This window comes from Panthera uncia (assembly GCF_023721935.1).
Source record: "Panthera uncia isolate 11264 chromosome A1 unlocalized genomic scaffold, Puncia_PCG_1.0 HiC_scaffold_17, whole genome shotgun sequence".
Lineage (NCBI taxonomy): Eukaryota > Metazoa > Chordata > Mammalia > Carnivora > Felidae > Panthera > Panthera uncia.
This window is the reverse complement of record NW_026057577.1, coordinates 140664147-140685529: the sequence shown is the minus strand read 5'-3', so window position 1 is coordinate 140685529 and position 21383 is coordinate 140664147. Positions and strand designations below refer to the sequence as shown.

General features: G+C 46.6%; 1 protein-coding gene across 1 annotated transcript in view; it reads right to left on the bottom strand.

Moving 5' to 3' along the window:
• ANKH (ANKH inorganic pyrophosphate transport regulator) overlaps positions 1-21383 on the bottom strand; it is a 137425-nt gene that overhangs the window by 42081 nt on the left and 73961 nt on the right. Inside the window, exons 2-4 of the mRNA XM_049648762.1 lie at positions 14166-14382; positions 6803-6921; positions 3578-3661 (exon numbers count right to left, since the gene is read on the bottom strand). Coding sequence (XP_049504719.1) covers positions 3578-3661; positions 6803-6921; positions 14166-14382 — 420 coding nt within the window. The remainder of the gene's footprint in view (positions 1-3577; positions 3662-6802; positions 6922-14165; positions 14383-21383) is intronic.

Here is a 21383-nt window from a genome sequence, read left to right as displayed (position 1 = left end):
TCGCTGACAGTGTGGAGCTGCTTGCGATTCTCTCTCTCTGCCCTCTCCTGCTCGTGTTCTCTCTCAAGATAAATAAACTTTTTTAAAATAAAAGAAATATCTAGGAAAAAATCAAAAAAGGCTTGATGGTGAACAGGGCACTCGTAGGATGGTTCAGGGTTTCTGACCAGATGATGCGTGCCACTGATTTGCGTAAAACCGAAATGTCTGATAGAGAAGACAGGAGTTCGAGCTTGGGGTGGCTTTGCAGGAGCTGAATGGAGTCACCACAGGGACATTTAGATATGTTGTCTGGAGCTCAGAGGAGAGGGTCTGGCTACAGATATGTGGTATCCAATCTGGAAGGCGGGCATGAATTAGATGTTTCTCCAACAGAACAGAACAGAGCGAGGAGACAGAGAGAAAGATGCTGAGAAAGGTCCACATGTTCACAGCAGTAGAGGAGGTGGGCCTTCGGAAGGAGGAGACAGACCAGGACTGTGGTGCTGAGTACCAGTGGGAAGGAACGTTTTGTGCAGGAAGGAGCAGTCAACGGAGTGAAGGGATGTCTGAGAAGTTGACAGGGAACGTCCACTGGGTTAAGTGACATGAAGGTCATTAGCAAGAACTATTTGGGTGGGCTGACGGGGGTGGAAGTCCACCTGGAGTCGGTAAAAGAATAAAAGAGAAGTAAAAAAAAAAAATGGAGACAGTGGGTGAAAACCACTCTTGCAAAAAGTCTGGCTGTGAAGTGATGAAGACAGAGGATTGTAGCTAGAGAGGTACATGAGAGCCAGAAAAATCTTCTAATTGTCCTTGTCTTCAAATGTTACACGTTAAGAGAAATGACCCAGGGGAGACAGAATGGGTCACTGATAAACTGAATGAAGTTCTTGAGAAAGCACGGAATCCAAGGCACAGGTGGAAGAAGTGGTTCTGGACCACAGAGAAGGGACACCTCTTCGAAAATGGCGGAAAACGGAAGTGATGCCGGAGTGTGAAGGTAGGCTTGTAGGTTTGGTGGCCGGAAGTTGAAGAATTTGGTTGCTTCAATTTTCTCAGAGAAGTGGGGAGAGAGCTCGTCTACAGGGAGAGTGAGGAGGGTACGGAAGCCTCTGAGTTAGTTACTGGAGTCAGCTGAGGTGAGTGAGGAGACTAGGGATCCGTGGTTTGATTAGTCGGTCCCATTGTGGAACTTTCTTCATTATTATTATTATTATTATTATTGTTTTAATTTTTCTTAACGTTTATTTATTTCTGAGAGACAGAGCACCAGTGGGGGAGGGGCAGAGAGAGAGGAAGACACAGAATCCGAAGCAGGCTCCAGGCTCTGAGCCATCAGCACAGAGCCCGACGCGGGGCTCGAACTCACGCGTGGTGAGATCAAGACCTGAGCGGAGGTCAGACACCTAACCGACTGAGCCACCCAGGAGCCCCATCCGCTGTTGGAACTTTGTGCAGGAGCACTTGCTACCTGCACGCAGGTGGTGACAGGTGCATCACAGGGTGGTTCAGGAGTGGGATCTTGCCAGAAGGCTGAGATGAAAAGGCAGGAGGCAAGGGGATTTACAGTAGTGCCGCATCATTACTGGGCTAGGATCTTGGCCTCCCATCCTGGGGCCCTCAGCCAACTTCAGAAGGCAAGGGCTAGGACAGGAGGCCCGAGTAAGGTCTGACAACCCCAGGAGAATTCTCATTTTGATACTGAGCAAATATTGACCGGGTGATTGTGAAATATAACAGAGACAGCAGTATTTTTCATAAACCCTTTGGCATTTACTAGAACATAATAGCACCATTGAGAGTAATAGTGGCACAGAAAAGCACTGCCTGCGTGAACCACACCGAGAGCTTTCTTGTCCTATGATGAGACACCAATTAGCTTAGTCAAATTTTTAAAAATGAGAGTTGCCACTGAAATTCAAGACGTTATAAACTATGTTCATTTTACCATTGGTAACTGCATGCTATATATCTATGCTAAGGTGGTATTTCAAAGGACTTTGCCTAAGATCTATTTACTCATTGCCAAATCCGGTAGTTAAATGCTTTCAAGGAGCAAGAAGAATAAAGCTGGGGGTGCAGGCCGGGGTAATAAAAGACTTAGGAACAAAAATTGCACTTATTCCCTCGGGCGTTCAAACTACAAGGTTTAAAATAACTACTTCACCAGGAATAGCCGGGGGCCAGATGGCATCTGAATCCAGTTCCCATCTTACTAACCAGATACGTTTATTCTGCATTTGCGAGCCCTCCCAGCAGGCATCGGCCAGGACTAGGTTTCAAACCGAGAAGGAAAATGGCCGTGGGCGTGCTCAGCAAAGCATTTTTCAGGGATATAGTGTTCTCTTCCATCCTTAGATGCCTACTATATTTATCGTAGGCAAAGTCCAGCTTTTCTATTTGTTTGTTTGCCCTTCAGAAAACACGCATCTCAAAATACTCAGGGAGTTGCTGATGCGACTTGCTGCCCGTGAGAAGTCTTTCCTTTATTTCAAATTAAGTGATTAGAGTGAGTAAGGCAGTTTAGTTCATGTCTCCGAGGACGAGTTAAATAAAAGTAAGCTCCGGACAAAAATCTCCAATAACTCACAAAGAAAATTAACAAAGACACATCAAGGAATGATGTTAGCCAGTGTTCGGGCGTGCACATGTGTGCGCAAACACACACACACACACACACACACACACACACACACACAGAGCGTTCATAGGAATAACATAAATTACTTTTAATAGTGATCCACGGAGTAAACGCAATTAATCTGGAAATGGAATTGTTGGTCTTTAGGGAGGTACTCACGGTCTGACAGTAGATTATTTCACAAAGGTGGCTAAAAGACTAGCATAGCATGTATGACGGGAAGAAACCAGGCAGAGATGCCTAGAAACATTCCCAGAATGGAACTGGGAATTGGGAAAAGAGTTTAAGAAATCAGTCCATCCCTCTCCTCTGTGAAGACCTTGTTCTCCCAAACCCCTGATTGCAGGAACTATGCCTAATTTATAGATTATAGGAATTAGATCTAATTTCCTGCTGAAATGTTTCAGGCAGTATCCCCGGTGGCAGAGGAAGGGAAGGAAAATGGAAAATCAGGGTTGGTGCCAGACCCCAGGGGCCTGGATTCAACAGGAAGAGTGCAGCATGGGTCCAACTTCCTGGCTCTTTTCAAATGTGGGCGAATGACGTGTGAATGGCAGCCCTGGGTGGCATAAGAGCAATTCCTAAGAGCTCCCTCTGGGACCGAGGGACAGACCATGTACTGTTGGGCCACACAGAGGGCCAAGTGTGTGTCCGGCCAAGTGCACAGTGACCCTCTGACCGCCAAACATGTACTAGCTGGGACCTGACGGCTGTTTCTCGTGCGAGCCCAAACCTCTGCCGCTGACTTTAAATTCCTACCACCCTCCAGCCAGCAGGATGATGACACTGCAAACGGCTTCGCTTTCTCTCTACTTTGACAAACCTTTGCCGAAGTCCACGTTTGATCTGAGGAAAGTCGGAATGCATGGCAGGGTGAATGAATGTAAGTGAGGCACGGGTGGGTTCTGTCACTCGCCAGAGAGAGGCTCTGAGCGGCACACGGACCACACTTACCTGAGCTATGACGTCTGAGATCGAGGCACATCCCACCAGGAAACTGTATTTGTGTTTCAGGAGGATGCCAGCGTGGGTCCATGCCTGCCGGAAAGAAAAGGATTGGGCGTGAGAGACGCTGTCAGCACTGGCTCACTTCTGGTCGTTATGATTTCCTGGGAGTTCCTGAAATAGACTTTGTACCCCCCGACACCTTAGGAGCACAGGACAAATTTTCACTTGGTCAAATGACTGGAACTTGGCCTGATGGCTAGGTGCACACAAGATTTTTTTAAGTGGCATCCGTGACTGCACGGTATTTATTTAGGACAGATTATATGCAGGCCAGTGTACTCATTAGGTCCACATGCCTGGCAGGAAAGCTGGGTGGCTACCAGGAGCGGAGGAAACGCCGTCTCTCCCTCTCTGGGGCGGTCGGAGTGCCAAGGCAGAAGCGTTCTCCTTACACGAAGCATGTTATAATGAGGGCTCCAGGTTGGTTCTAAGTTATTACAGTCATTATGGGCTCTCATCAGCTGATTAGGGCTCTAATGAGGGCTCTTCTTCCTTCTTTTCAAGCCAGGGCAGGATCTGATCTGACACCTTGCTTTTGAGGGCAATTACGAGGAAGGTCCTCTGCGGGGAGCAGACCACGGAAAGCCCAGGGAAAGGTGAGTTTGGAGGCCGGGAGTTCAAGACAGGATCTGTTGAAAGATGATCCCTCTAACCTGTAAAGGCCGATGCGGACTGACATAGAAATCACATTTCATGTGAACTAAACACAATCGGACAAATACAATTTATTCCCCTAGGTCTGTGTCGGGGCTCCACAGAGCAGCTCATCCTCCCTCAGCTCACAGGTCCCGAGGTGCCAGACGTGGAAAGAAATGCAAACCGTCGATAACGTTTGCAAATAGTGGCTTGTGGGCTATCTCTGTTGACCAAAGCCATCTGGATGGTAAGCTTTGTGGCTTTCAAATGTTATCTCTCCAACCAATATACCAGGGCCACGGTGCAGGTATGGGTGTGTGGGGGGAGGAGCTTGGGGAGAGATCACCTGGCTCTTTGTAAGTGCTCACAATTTTGTTCTTTCATTAGCAGCCTCCTACTGCTGGGTCTTTGGGGGCAGTTGATAAACGAAACACAGAAGCAAAGGGTGTTGATCACCAATGCTCTGGTGTCATACTGACTTTTAGAAACTCTCTCGTGGCAAATAAATACACCTGAAGGAAAATGCAACACGGGGCACGTAAGAGTCTGTGATTCGCTTTTAGTCCCGAGTCCCTGAAGTCACTGTATAACCGTAATTTTTCTATGTGTTTACAGCGTCCCCATACAGATGGTGGGTGGGCATTAGAGCAGTATCACAGATCCTGTCTGGGAAGCTGGGCTTTTACTTCGGATGTGATAGAGGTCACATCATTCAGTTCTCTGACTTCAAGCACTGTGGTGCCTCCTTAGGCCTGCGTGGACACCATGGGGAATCTGGTTCTAGGAAATCCCGCCCTGTGCCTTTTTTCTTTCTTTCTTTCTTTTTTTTTGGGGGGGGGGGCGGGGGTAATGTGTCTTAAATTTCTTATTTGGGAATAAGTAAGGAAAAGAAAATCCAGGTACCAGTGTTCCAATGCCCAGATCCTTGCACCTAAACGGATGTGACACCAACTGGGCATCAGGGCCTCTGTGTTGAAACTGTGAGTTCAGGATTTAAGGTTACTGTGCCAACCGGTGGAAGGCGGGCAGCCATTCAGTGAGGCTGCATCAGTAACCTAACCACAGGCAGTTTGACACTTCTGATAACACTCGAGAAGAAAGACCACGGGCAACTGGCCTTGTGTCATCTCGCCAAGGATGTGGGGCGGTGGCCTCGCCTCCAGGCAGATGCCCACTCACCTCATGCGTCTACACTACATAAAACTTGGGGTGAAGGGTGGTGACAAATTGTACACATTAACATATACATTATTTTAGAGAGAGAAAGAAAGAGAATCCCAAGCAGGTTCCGTGCTCAGCACGGACACTGGCATGGGGCTTGACCCCACGACCTTGGGATCATGACCTGAGCCGAAATCAAGAGTGGGACGCTCAAACCACTGAGCCACCCAGGCGCCCCATATTAACATATTTCCCCCCATATTAATATTTTTAAGTCTCCTCCTAAAAGTAATTTAAAATGGAGCCCAAAGAAGGGGTTTATTTTCCATCATTGAATATTATTGGAGATATCTATATCTATATATAGATATATCTTTTTTTTTTTTGGCTAAGTCTCTTTTATACCTGTACTACAGAGAAATAGAAAAAAAGCATTCTCTGAGCACTCTTTAGTATCATGACAAAGGATTTAATCTATGGAAGGGAGTTGCCCTTAGTAATGTATAAAGCTGGCTATTAAAGTAATGAAATCCTACCAATATATTCAAGAGGTTCTTATTCTAAAAAGATTTGGGTGGTTAAGCCACACCAATGGTAAGTTTATCAGAAAGCTGTCCTGATCCTTTGATCCTGAATATATCAGAAAAGATCTTTATAGTTGAATCAAATTTTCAAGTAGGCTCTCTGGCCTCCTGCCAGAACTTCTGACAAATACAGACAATTCTCATAATAAAACAAATGGACAGGATGCACTGGTTAAAAGTCAACGGTCCACTGGAACCGTTCTACACGGCTGGCGAGGATGTAAAATGGTATAGCTGATATGGAAATCAGTATGAGGGTCCCTCAAAAATTAAGAATAGAATTATTACATAATCCGTCAATTTTACTTCTGACTATATACCCAAAAGGATTAAAGCAGAAAACTCAAAGAGGTACTTGTACATCCACGTTCACAACAGCACTATCAAAACAGCGACCCAGGTGTCCACTGATGGATGAATGGATGAACAAAACGTGGTCCTTGTAAAGGACATTGTGACATGCGCTATGACGTGGGTGAACCCTGAAGACATGCGAAGTTAGGTGACAGCCACACTGTCTCAGTCCACTCGTATGAAATCCCTGGAATGGTCCGATCCACACAGACGGTAGGACAGTGGTGCTAGGGGCTGAGGGGATGCGAGGATGGGAAGTTAGGGTCTAATGGGGACAGAGTCAGTTTCACGAGACAATAGGAGCTCTGGAGGTTCACGGCAATGTGAAGTTACCTCATGCCATCGGACCGTAGACGTGAGAACGGCTAAAATGGTAAATTGTATGTTATGTACACCATAGTTATTTTTTAAAAAGCGCCAATGATGGATTACTCACCATGGCATCCATAAAAGGGAAGGCAGCAAGATACAGGAAGGCCCTTCTCGTTTTGTTCCCCACGGACTCGTCCACATGGTGCAGTTTATTGATAATGTAGTAACCTAAGTCACTATAAGCTGCAAGGGGCCAAAAAAGACACATGGCAATGTTAGAAAAAGTTACCTTTGCAAGCTTTTCATCTTGAAGATGCCAAACAACATCAAATGGAAGATTTGTTTTTCTGTAGAAAAATTATAAAATGCAGATGAGCAACGAGGAAAAAAACAAAACAAAAACGTCTACAATCTCATCCCCCTACCCAGAGGGGGGGTCACGGTTAAGGCTCTGGATTCCAACTGCCCAGTTCTTTTATGGGTGTGTGTGGTGGGCATGTGTGTGGGCTATGCATTTGTGTTTTCACATAAAAATGAGATCATACTATATATATACTCTTTTGTAAACCATGAACAGCTTTCCATGATACGCTTCCATACTTAGGTGGTTGCAATGAGTTCCTTTTTGAGGTTTACTTAGCATCAACTTACTCAGTCTCCTATTAGTACACATTTAGGTTGTTTCTGTTATTTTAATACTGTGTAAGCATTATATTCACCTATATTCGGATGCATGATGGATTGCTCGGAGGCTACGTGTTTATATAGTGGTACTTATTTACTAACAGAAAATGCCCAGTTGTGAATATGCCTCTTCAATAAAAAATGTAAACCTAGCTTTTCACGGCTTGCCATTCTTTTTGTTTCATCCTTTGGGAGGAGCATGTGGGCACCGAGCCAATACTGGCTGAATGAATTCACAGCTGCCAAATAGACATAAAGGAAGAAAGAGAAAGGTCTTTTGAATGTATTGGCTAGGCATTCTGACAGGGGTTGTTAGCAAAGATTAAATAAATTAGTAAGCTGTATTTACCTTATTGATACATGTTTAGACTACAGAGGAAGATACTAATTGTGTTTTTCATTGTATTTTACATGGTGCTTTAATAACAGTCTTCCTGCTGTTTTCATTAAAAAATATGAATATTAATGCATATGGACAAGTACAGAAGCTGCTGTGAAATCAGAAAGGAGATAGAATGCAGACAGAGTCTCATTTTACGTGAAATAGTAAGATCCCTCCCCCCCTTCAAAGTTTGGGCGATGACTTATAACCATATTAACTGATAAGAAGAAGAAGCTGATCGTTAACAAATATCCCTCCATCCTTTTTCAGGATGAGGCTTGAATCACGGGAATTTTGAAGTCAGCCAGGTCTTTGGGACGATATCGAGGATGTTCAGATGTGCAAATGGGAGTCCCAGAGCGGGGAGAGGTGCACGTAAGTGATTTTAAGGGGTAGGGGGGTGGGATGGTCAAGACATCCGGAGTGCAAGGTGGGATGGGGGGGGTGCAGCGCAGGAGGAGAGGTTGAAACCCTCCAAGGGGGGGGGGGTCAGAGGTGAAAACCAACTGGTGAGCTGCCAGGTGAGCAAACACGTCAGGTGTGGAGCATGGTGGGGCCAGCAGAGACACTGAGGCAGCAAGAGGGCATTCCGAGAGGCAGGTGTCCAGGGGCAGAAAGAGAAAAGACTCGGGAAGGTGGGACAAGGAGGGAAGGAGGCGCTATCTTCTCCAAATTGGGGTCAGAAGGCACACAGATTAGACCAGCAGGCTAGAGAGGGCTTGGTCTGACCCAGAAGGCTCAGGGGAGGGGCGGGGAGGGAGCCGGCCAGCCTGCCTTGGCAGCAGTCAGGCGAGCCGCGCACTCAGACCTGGGACCGCAAGACAGACGGAAACACAAGGCCAGGATGAAGATGTCCCTTGCTCACGGGAATGAGTGGCTTACTCGGGGCGCCGAAACTTAGAAGTTTTGTCTCTGAGTTCATTGTTCCTGCTGTGTATTTGTATGTTTGTTTCATTCGGTCGGGAATCGACCACTGTGTTGGGACCTACCAGGAGGCGACCCAGCCCCTTCCTGCAGAGTGTCCCCTCCTGGCGGGTGAGGACAGCTGGGCTGGGTGAGCAGAGCAATGCAGTGCCAGCGGCAGGCGCCGGGCGGCTATGAATAGCTCATGGGGCTGACATTCTGGGGTAAAGGTTAGAGCCCACAGACAATGCCAGAGTGCACTTGACTGGACTCTGAAACCGGGGAAGGCCGAGATCCAGAGGGGCGGGGTGCCGGGCAGAGCTGCGTGTCCCCTTGAATTCGTATGTGGAGTCCCCTCCCCAGGACGGCAGAACGGGACCTCATTGGCAACAGGGTCACCACAGATATAATTTGGTAAGATGAGGTCACACGGGAGCAGGGGGGGCTCCCAACGCAGTATGCCTGGGGCCCTTCTAAAAAGGGGAAATTTGGACCCAGAGGTGGACGCGCACAGGGAGAGCGCCACGCAGACGTGAAGCTGGAGACGGGGGTGATGTCCCTGCAGCCGCAGGAAGCCCCAGGTTGCCCTCAAACCACGGAGGCCAGGAGAGAGTCCCAGAAGGGAGCAACCGTACTGCCGGCTTCATCGTGCAGCCTCGTGAACTGGGAGACCGTGCGTTTCTGTGGCTTGGCCTCCCGATCGGTGCTGCATTGTTAGGACGGCCCTAGCAGAGTCACACGGGCGGCCTCCAGGAAAACGGGAGCCAGAATTCTTTTCCTCCCTGGGACCTGTGAGTTTGAGCACTTGGGAGGAGGCCCCGGGGGCAGAGATCAATATAAATCAGCTTCTCCACCTTCTGTACGTTGATCTAAAGGTATCTATTAGATATTTATTTATTTTTTAATTTATAATGTTTATTTATTTTTGAGAGAGAGAGAATGAGGGAGGGACAAAGAGAGGGAGAAGATCCCAAGCAGGCTCCGCGCCGTCGGCATGGAGTCAGATGCGGGGATCGAACCCATGAACTGTGAGATCATGACCTGAGCCGGGCTCGGACCCTTCACAGACTGGGCCACCCAAGCGCCCCCCTAATAGACTCCTTCAACGAAAATATCAAAAATAGTGCCTTGATGCAGGACAATGGAGAGTGGACAGAAGGACGGCTGGGTGGTGAGCTCAGTTGCCAGGCTTTCTGCCTCTGCCAGGACCAGGCCTCTCTGCCCCTCCCACTCCCTTGCTTTTCTCAGCCGGCAGCTGGTGCTGGACTCCTCCCGGCCTCCAGGCTCCAGGGGACTTTGGGACCTAGGGGCTGGAGGCCCCTTTGGCTTCTTTTTACTTCTCCTCCTTCAGCTACTTCTTACCTCTCCTCCTCCTCCTCCTCCACACAGAGAAGAGTCTGATTGTAACTACAAAGGCTGTTGTTTCCACCCTGTGAGTTGGGAATATAAAATCCCAGCAGCTGTTTTTCACCCAATTCCCCCTCCCTCCCTCCTGTGTCCCTGAGCTGTTCCTGGCTGGAGTCCGCTGGGGGTAATTTGTTTCAAGTGCTTTGCATAGAGTCCATAATTACCAGGCTGGCCTACCCCTCAGCTTCTATAAACTGCCCTACCTGGATGGTTCTGAAACAGCTCATTCTCCTGATGAAGAGCAGAACATTAAAAGGAAGAATTCAACAAGGCTTTTGAAGAGATGTAAACAGATTTCATGGGGTGACTGCAGCAGAAGGACTTGGCCTTGGCCCTTTTATAGGCAGGCAGCTTCTGACCCCACCCAAACAAGAAGAAACCAGAAGGGTCATTCAGATCCCTAGCTCTCCCGCCCTCGGCCCACCAGCGTGATGGACCCCTGTCGAGAATCAGTGGCTCTTCAAGCTTATTCATCCAGGACTTAACTAGCACTTGTTGCAAAATGCCACGAAATATTAATATTAATCCAAACAAGTCTATATACCTAGACTTTCCCATGGGAACTGAGGAGACAGCCCTCCTCCCAATCAAGTAACAGGACAATATGTGTATTTCCAAGAGGCAAATTTGAGAACCCTTATTCTCAAATTCCCAAGTTCCCATGCTTAAAAGTCTTACTTGTACTGATTAGGTTGCTAGGTTCTCTATTTACTAGGCTTTTCACAGGGCAGGTAACTTGACCCCTGTGCTTCTAATGAATCATTTCAAAGTGTGTGCTTGTATGGCCAGTATTTAAGTCACCTCAACACATATGGGTGAATGACATATGCATCAGGCACTATGCCAGCTAACTCCACTGTGAAGAGGCTGGTTACCTACGTGGGGGCTGGAACAGGGACATAGGACACAGCCCTCTACAATCTGCACTGTGCAAAGATTTGGGCATGGGAGGTACAAAACACTGCTCAGGCCTTAGAGATGTATCATAAACCCATGCATAAAGTCAGTAAAGTAAATGTGAAATCTTAACACAAGAACATGAATTCTATCTCATTGGTATCAAGACTCCGCGGAGTAGAATTTGTAATAATTTACTGTACGATATCTTGCTTCTCTCTAAAGAACATGCCTTATTCATATCTGAATGCCCAGGATCTAGCCCACTGTAGGTGTTCAATACATGTTGATTGAATAAATGCATGAATCCACCATGTCCCAAAGAAGTGTTTGGGGGAGACTGATGGCAAAATGTCCCTGATTCTTCTCTCCTCCTTATATCCCTTATCTGCTATGTGATTTTGTAGTTCCTCCGGTGAAAAGTTGGAGTCTATATTCCCTACCCCTTTGAACGTGGGCTGGCCTGGGATTTGCCTTGGCCAGTCACGCGCAGGGGCCGTGATGGTGCCCCTTCCAATTCTTGGCCTCAAAAGGCCTTGTGGGTCTCTATCTTCTCACTTGGGGTATTGCCACAGGCTGGTGGAAGAGAGCTCAGCTGTCCCATCAGAGGCCATCTGGACCAGCCTACTATTGGCTGACGTCCCCCAGTGAGCCCACCAAGATCAGCAGAGCCTCCCCCTGACTCTCCACTGACCACAAAGGCATGAGCCACCAAGTCCAAAAGAACCACCCAGATGGCCCATGGTCTGGTGAGCCAAGAATAAATGCTGTGTTTTGAGTCACTGAGTATTGGGGTGGTTTGTTACATCGTGATACACTTCGTGACTGTGCTGAAACTGTCCATTTCTAGCACCCTTGTTGGTTTAAATTATATCAAGTTGTACCCTTTTACCTTCACAGGGCTGGTCTATAATCCATGAATAATGGAGAAGCTTGCCGAGAGGGGAAGGCTGACAAATGGAACCACTCTAGAAGTTACTTCAATTGCTCCCCGTAGGAGCATAGGAACTTGTTCCCCTGAGCTCTGCTGACTGCCCAGTCTGGAACACGCAAGACGCCTTCCAGGGCACTGTTGAGAATAGATGTGTAAGGAAATAAAACATCCACAGCAGTGGTGTCTCTGTCGGTGGGAATTAGGAGGTCAGGCAAATCTAACTTCACGCACGTGAAATTAACTAGGACTCCAATGAACCCAAATACACGGTCAGCAAGTTTTCCTCTCTTTTATAGATTAATTAAGAGGGGGAGGTGGAAAACACCTACACCCTGACCACTGGCCTAAATTAAGGTTTGGTGTGGCAAATCCCACGCCCTGCAATTTAAAAAAGTGATGTCTCATCCATGAGCCCATGACAACAATAGTGGCTACAATTTAGCTAAAATGAGACACTTATTGGCAACTTCTAACAAAGAAGCTAGAAATACTCCCAAGCCTTCTGCAATGTGGAGATCTTCTGGGGCACACAGAATAGACTCGAACTCCTGGGCCTGTGGATCCTCTAGACTTCGAAGTCCGTCCAACAAAATTCCAAGTGTCTACGCAAAACAATCGTTAAATACATCTGGGTTGTGGAACCATTCTGATTCAAATCTAAGATTTTTATCGATTTTAAAATTGAAAATTTTAGATTGCATTTGAAAAATGAGGCTGATTTTTATGTCAATGATCCCTTGTTCCTCATAACAGTTTCGATAACACAGAACATTCAGCTTTTTTTCTTCCATGACCACTGACGGCTAGTAATTAGCTTTTAGTACCGAAGTCTTGTTCAGCTATGACAAAAATTGGGAATGTTAGGGTTATTCAGAAACCCAAATAAAAACTGGTAGCAAAAGGGAACTGATTTACCCACTGAAGCAAAAATTTATCTAGACCTATTTATTTTTCTCTGTCTTGCTTGTTTTTATTTTAGGAAGCAGAGAGGGGCAGGTAGAGAGGGAGAGAGTCCCAAGCAGGCTCCGCACCGTCAGCGCAGAGCCCGACGTGGGGCTCGAACTCCACTCATGAACTGTGAGATCATAACCTGACCCGAAAACGAGAGTCGGATGCTCAGCAGACCCAGGTGCCCCTAGACCTACTCATTTCCTGTATGGAATTTTCTCAAAGGCATACACCATCTTTGAAAATGGTCCAGATCAAATCTAGCTGCCAAAGCTTTCTTCAAAGCACAGTCCACGAATTAGTATTCAGGGCCTGAGCTGAAGGAAAAAGAGCATCTCCTCCGCCCAACCCCAGGCCCTGAAGCCCCCAGCCCAAATTAAACGGTCAATACCAACACTTTGGCTGAACCCGGCCCCTAGCAGCACCTTCTCATTGTCTCACGCTGCTCTCAGCACCAGCCTCTGGGCTACATTCAAAAGGAAAACCCAAAAGGCCTCCCACCCTTTACTTTCACAGTCATGTAAGTAAACATTAGCTGCCATCTGAATACAAGGTGAAGGGTTTGGGTTAATCTTCTGGCTCCTTTATTCACCACTGACATTCATGATTCTCATGGAGCCAGCGCTGTTTTGAAGGCACACAATGGGTTTACGAGCTGTTATTCACGGGTTTTATGCAACGGGGCTCAATACAGGTGCCACTCAATTTTTATGCCTCCTAAGCTGAGCTGTTTTAAAAGCCGAGGAGGAGCTCGGAAGTCATGCTCTGAGAATTTTATCACCACCAAGAAGGCAGAAGCAGGACTCGGCCTCCCAAGCAAGTGCTTTTCCGAGGTCTCGGTGAAACCTGCATGCTAGCTGCTATATGTATGATGCGGCCTTTCTTCATGGAAAGAATGTTATGCCACAGTATTTAGTCTTGTCTTTGAATATGATAGAATAACGAGGTCCTCAAATAAGTTAATTTTAATACGTTCAACAATCTCATTTGTTCTCACTGCCGACGAGCATTAATCCTACATAACAACCGTTCTATTTTTCTGTTGAAGACTGAGTCTGTGTAGTAACGTGTCTCTCTCAGGAAGCACAGGCCATTTAGTTGAACTGACGGAAATGACCTGCTCTCCGACCCAGGGTTTGGGAGTCAAGGAATTATTACAACGAGGGCTTCCCAGAGAAAACACATTTTTGTTTCTTGCGCTAGGAACACAAACTCCATTCCTTTCAGCCCTTGAAACTTTTCATGACAAATGTTTGGTAATTGCCAAAGAAATCGCGAATGTTCGAATCGATGGAAAGGAACAACAGACGACAGGGCGGTCGGCAGCCTTACCTATCAGGGTGTGGAAGACAGCGGCGATGGCACCGGCCACGACCATGCACAGGACAGCCTTGGTCCTGTCTCGCTTGCTGTTCACAAACACCAGGCCCACGTTTTTAAAGTCACTCATGGGACCCGTGAAGAACTTCATGAGTGAGTACGCCAGCCCGTAGCTGGCCAGCATTTCCACCGCATCTTCCTTAACAGCAGCAATGCCCCGGTTCAAGGCCTGTGGAGGGGGGAAGACAACTCACGTTAGAGATGTGGTCCCATCTCCCAGGAATCATACTTCCAAGACGAAACTTGGCAGATACGTTTCTATAGAAACGCTAAGCAGCTTACGGGGTAAACCTCACTGTAATTTGATCACGGTTATTAGTTTTCATTTTCATCCCTATTAGCTTTGGTCTGAAATACCTTCTTGTAGGGGAGATCCCTGCCCGGTGGGGTTAAAGTCGGAGAGAAAAACCCAATAAGCTTTTTATGTTAGTATCAGAAGATGATTCTAAGAAGTTTTGGCAAAACCTCAACAGGTTACATTTTACTTGTAGGCTGAATCTCAATGACGGCGACAGGCATTCTGGAAATGAGTCAGCCACTTTGTAGGGGGGTGGGTGATGGCTTCTTTTTTTCTTTAAGGAAGGGGTGTGTGCGCATGCCCGCGTGTGCGTGACCACGCATGCGTGCATGTGCACCCATAACCTGAAAAACCGTCTACGTGTTATGGAGGTATCCTTCCTTGAACAGGGCGAATTCTATGTTATGAACAAAAGTATTGAAGGAACAGATTATATCCTTGATGGATGCTATTTACCCGATTCTTATTGTATTTGAGCTTGGAATGTGTTCCTGAACTCTGTGCAAACAAATATAAGAAAACCTTTAAACCAAATACCCTGGTTTTGGATATTGCTTGCTCAAGAAGTTGTGGTCACAGAATATTCTGATCATGTTAACCATCCTCCATGATGGACCCTCTGAGGTACCAGTGGCCTTGTCAGCATGGCATTTCCAAACTTACTTTCCCACCTGCTAGACAAATTACACCAGGGATGCTGGGAATGGATGTCTAGGTGGGCAGAATTTTTTATTGTTTATTTATTACTTATTTATTTTTAAATGTGTACCTCTTTATTTTTGAGAGAGAAGAGAGAGAGAGCACGCATACAAATGGGGATGGGGCAGAGAGAGAGGGAGACACAGAATCTGAAGAAGGTTTCGGGCTCTGAGCTGTCAGCACAGGGCCCGATGTGGGGCTCAAACACACGATCCGTGAGATCATGACCTGAGCCTAAGTCTGATGCTCACCTGACTGAGGCACCCAGGCGTCCCTAGGTGGAGAGAAAATTTTTTAAAAATGTCACCAGGACATCACCTGCTCTTTAGGAACAGGAAATGTTAAGCAGGAGAGTCAGCTGTGTAGTTTTATACATATAGAAACAGATGTAGTAAAAGCATGCACAGTAAGCTTCGATTGCCCAGACAGCTCTTTCAAAGAGGCATCGTCCACTTCCAAGAAAACTATCTTGAATAAACACATTGCCAGCCACAGGAATAGATAAAGAACCAGACCACCTTCCCCACCACTAAGGCTCTTCTGTTTCAGAGATCTTAGTTGATTTCATAACTGACCATTTGGGCCACTTGTCATTTCTCTTCCCCATGCTTTAAATTCCTGCCCTTATGTCTTAAATTCACCAATTAAGAATAAGCCCGTGAAACCCTGGATCCCCTCGCTTGACCCCAATAAAAGCAGAATCCCAGGCCCATGGATGCGGGCACGCTCCCCCTCTCCCCCCCACAACATCTCAACCTCACTGGATAGCCTCAGGTGTGCTGTGCAATTTCCGGGTCTTGTAAGTCATAAACCTTTATATTTTCAAGGTTTCCTGGTGGTTGTTGCTCAAGGGCGTCTGGCAATCATAATAAGATCCACAAGGGTGGGCCCAGTAGTAATGCCGATTTTCAAAGGGGGAGAGGAGGTTCACTGGGACCCAGGTGAGTGCCTTCAAGGCATTTCTAGCCCCTGGCATTACTATCGATAGGCTGAGCTCAGCACAGAACAATAGACTTTATTTTTTAGAGCAGTTTTAAGTTCACAGCAAAATGGAGCAGAATGTGCAGTTACTGTAGTCCCTTTGCCCCAACACACACGGCATCCCCCACTATCATCCTGTGCCAGTGTGGTGCATTTTTACCATCCATGAACCTCTAACGATGCATCATTATCACTCAAAGCCCATAGTTTACATTAGAGTTCACTCTTGGGCGGTACATGCTAGGGGTTTTGACAAATATATTTGTCTAATGCTGTATACACACACACACACACACACACACACACACACACACACACACACATATATGACACATATCCATCATCATATACTTGAACATTCTATGCAAAGCACTGTTAGCAAAAAAAAAAAAAAAAGTATTTATAGGAAAATACCAATGTGTAAAATAGTTTTAGAAAAATCTAGAAGAAAAATATCTATTTGCTGTAGGAATTCAGTGTCATTCTTCTGACAAGGTTGGTATCATATAAGCTAGTTTTTGAAACCTGTTTCCAATTATATGCCTAATCCTCTTTTCCTTTTTTCCCCCAATAATACCTTAAAATTTTCCATAAAAACCTTCTTAGCCTTTGTGGAACATACCTGCCCTGATGCCTTCCTTAGAAGAAATTTCCCTTCTAGCAAAGCTGATGTAATACTTTAATACCCTAACGCAAATTAAAAATCAAGAAGTTCCTTGATAACAAATCCTGTGTTTAATAGCACATCTAGTCAGAGGGTCCTGTTATGTGTCACAATCTATCACTTGACGATCTTCCAAATTAAATCTTTTTTGGATTTCTGCAGTGGATGCTATTGTGTGTCCTACTCAGACCCTCTGCTGGGTAGCGCACCGGTCCCTAGGTGCAGGAAGTTGGCCATTAATGGCTCAAAGCTGCCTCCCCCTCAGGGAAAATTGCCCCCAGCCACTTTGGGTTAGATGAGCCACACTAGAGCCCCAGGTGGCACGCAGACAATGGCTGGCTGACACAGGGGTATGAAAAGATCAGGTCCCCTGCCGCAGGGTGGGGTTGCTCTGGATAGAAATCATACACCAGAGCTCCCTGTGGGGTCGGGTGGAAGCCAGTCTCCAGTGGAGACAACCTCCTTGCTTACCTTCTCTCCCCTCCCCCCATGACTCTCCTCCCCTCTCCCTGAGAGTGCTCGCCCAACAAATCACTTGCACAAGAATTCTACAGCGTGAGTTCTGCTTCCAGAGACCCCCAACTTGGGATAGCTCTCATTATGTTTCCCTCAGACTTTGAGACCAGCGTACAGCTTATTCTTTTTTCTTCCCGTCCTTCCCAAAATCTATGGCTGGGAATTGTTCATTGTTTCATTGCTAAAAATGTTCGTTGACATTTAAATGATATATATTATTTAGCACAAGTTTAAAAAGCATACAGGAGGGCATGTAAATAATGTAGACTTAGACTTTTTTTTTAATGTGTCTTGTTGGCAAAATCTTATTCTGTTTTCAATTTTTTTTTACCGTTTATATATTTTTCAGAGCGAGAGACAGTGCGCGAGTGGGAAAGGGCAGAGAGAGGGAGACACAGAATCCGAAGCAGGCTCCAGGCTCTGAGCTGTCAGCACAGAGCCAGACGTGGGGCTCAAACTCACGAACCATGAGATCATGACCTGAGCCGAAGTTGGACGCTTAACCGACTGAGCCACCCAGGCGCCCCGGCGAGACTTCGTTCTTTGCTAAAAAGACATCAGCCCTGGCTGGGGCGCCCGCTGTCATGCTTTCTATTGCCGCCAACAGTTCCTTGACAGAGTCCTAAATCTAGGGTTGAGGAGGTGACAGGCAGGGAGGGCACAGGGGACAACAGCTCTGTCAGCAAGACTGAGTGTGAACACCCCACTTAGGTCAACAATCACAGTAATTTGAGGAAAGCGCACAGGGTTTAGAGCCACACCGACTTCGAGCTGGACGCGCTCGTCTCACTTAACTACTGAGTGGCATTGGCCAAGGTACTTACTCTCGCCGAAACAACCCGGCTGATCTTAGTTTGGATGTAAGTGGTATATAGGACACCTGGCAGTGACTGGCCTCGAGAAGGCACTTCACACTTATCTGGTTTGTTTACCACTCTCTACCTGCCCCCTCACTACAGCATAAACTCTCAGATGGCTGTTCAATGAAGGAAGCATTTTCTACTAGGAACTTTAATGTTCCTATGAATTTTTATGAACTTAAAAAAATTGCATTTTGATGATAAGATGCTATTACTTGTAAGATATACCACTGATGCAACATTTTTCATGACCGCATTAAATGTACACAGAGAATGAAAAACCTTCTAATTTCAAGAAACATGAAAACACAAGGAAAAGAGAACTTTACAGTTGAGGGCATGTGCTCTATTCATATCATTAGCCTTTTTATGGTTCCCATTTATCTCAAGTATTTCCCTCAATTTGTTCACATCCTAACTTCCTGATTTTCTTTTGATACCCCAGATAAGGAGTTATAGGTAGTCCGTCAATCATTTCGTGGAGTTTCTTCCCATACTTTTGGACTTGGCCATTCTTACCCATCCAGAGGTTGGGTAACTAGAGGAGTAACTAGAATGTTACTCTGGTTGATGGTTTCATTTGTACACTTACCTTTTAATCCTCCTGGAACTTAGGCAGTGAGATACGGCTCAAAATTCACTTTCTCGAAAATAGTTTATTTCTTCAACACCGATCTGAACGAAATACCCACTGCCCACTTACTTGTGATGCGTTCTTTCCCGTAATTCATCCTTCCCTATCCTTCCACCGCCTGCTGTTGGCTTCACCTGTCTCAATTTGCTTACCCCATTTTTCTTCAGAGCACATTCCTTACCTGACATTATATATTTGCTTTTTATCTGTCTTACTGTCTATCTTCTCCATTTGAATGTAAGCTTCAGGGCGCAGAGAACTTTCTCTGGCTCACTATACATCCCCAGACATGCCACATGAGGGGATCACATGATAGGTAATCTCGGTAACTGTTTGAAAGAAGGAAGTAAAACGAGGGGCTCCTGGGTGGCTCAGTTAAGCGTCCAACTCTTGCTTTTGGCTCAGATCATGATCTCACGGTTCATGAGTTCAAGTTCATGGGGCTCTATGCTGACAGCATGGAGCCTGCTTGGGATTCTTTCTCTCTGCCCCTCCCCCACCTCCAAAATAAATAAATAAACAACAACAAAAAAAGAATGAAGTAAAACATATAAAAGCAGTACAAGCATTTACTGGGCTAGGTACTGAAGAAACAAAGCATGTTAATGAACTAGGACTCCTAGGAGAAGCTTATTCAGAAGGACTAGACAAGGAAACCCCTCCAAGGAGGTGACAAATGGAGGCCGAAGAATAAGAACGAACCAGCTGGATGCAGAGCTGGAGGAAGCCCGTAGGCTGCAGGAGGGCTTGGTGTTTTAGGGAACAGAAAGGAGGCCAGTAAGAGTGGTGGGGAGGGGGATAAAGGGAGTTTGGGAAATTAGGCAACGCTGATGTCATTCCGGGTCATGGTGAGGAACAGGTGTTTTGTTCTAAGAGCGGTGGGAAGCCATTACAGGGTCTGAGCAGAGGGAGGACAGAGGCTCAGGCTGGCTACGCGGATGAGGGTGGACTGGAGAGGGAAGGGCAGAAGTTCAAAGCCAAGAGTCCGTGGTAATCCAAATAAGAGACGGCGATGGCTCAGGCCAGGGCGGGATAGTGGAAATGGGGAGAAGCAGATTGACTTGAGAGCTTTCTGGAGATAAAACAAACAGATCTAGTGAGGGACCACCTGGTGGGCATGAGGACAAGGGAGAAATCAAAGCCGACCATTGAGTTTTTTGGCTTGAGCCACTGGTCCTGTGGTGCACCTGTTTCCTGAGATGAAGAGACTGGGGAGGCGGGAAGGTTGGGGAAGGAAAAGCAAGAGCTCCATCTGGGTGTCCCCCCGTTGGATTGGAGATGCCCATTAGAATTCCAAATGGACAAATCACGTAAGGATGCTGGCTAGGTGAGTCTGGAGTCTACGGCAGACATCTGGGCTGTGGACCCTCGTTTGGAGGCCGTCAGTTACGGACGGTATTTAAAGGCACGACCCCGAACGAAACAATCTAGATGGCCTATAGATAAAGCGGGGTCCAAGAGTCAGCCCTGGAGCACTCCAGAAATCAATTTAAACACATCCAGGAGGGGGCAAGCTCTCCATGTGCTACAGGTGCTGTAACTACACTGCAGTTCAGCATTAGTTCGCTTACAGGTACCGTTCTGGCCGGGGCATTCCGAGTGCTGCTCTTATCTCCAGCCAAGACCGGGAAGAAGAGCTAGCTAGCTAGCTGCTACGGCTGGCAAGTAGACATCAACATGGTCTTGCAGTTCAGCTAAAGTGGTGTCTGAGTTGGCCTTGGGATGAACCAGACCTTGAGTCAGAATTCCGTCGTAACGACAGAGGTTCACCTGCTGTTTAAAGGCAAGTTCCTAAACGTTCATGAGCTTTCCATAGCAAAGACCTTCACTTTAGATCAGGGCCAGGTCTAACAGGATTCCAACCGTTGTAAGTACAAAGCTGCCTTTCAATCACAGCCTGGTCCTGGACCCAGATGGCCTGGCCCGGGGCCTTCCTCACACTTTCGACCCGTGGTCTCTGCACGGTGGACGCTCAGCAACATGGAACGTGTGACTTAAAAACGGGTCTGGGTCCAAAAGGCATTCAGTGGCTCCTTCGTGTCTTAGTATCTTCCCAGGGCCTGCCAGGTTCATGGTGTTCCGTTGCCTGATTTTTTTTCCTCCCAGAAAGTTATCAAAACTACAGGATATTAAAAAGTAAAACACAAAAACAAAACAAAACAACCCCCAGGGAAATGGCTAACAAATCCAACATGTGATCTCCCTGATACCAACAGTCTTAGACCCTTAAACCCTAAAAGAGATGCTGACATTTTAAACTCAGGCTCTAGAGACCAGAAACATCTCTATACTGCAGACTGAGATTCTCAGACCGAGAGTCACCAACTCACCCCGATCCTGCAGTCATTTATGGCAATCGAACAGCAAGATTCCTTGCTAAGCATCTCTGTCCTGCCTCATTTCCTCTTACTCAGCAGAGAACCTCACCTCTTGCTTCAGCTGGAACATGAAATCCATCAGAAATGAGATTTCTTACTGCTTCTCTCCCTAAAACAAACCTCAACAAAACACATCTGCC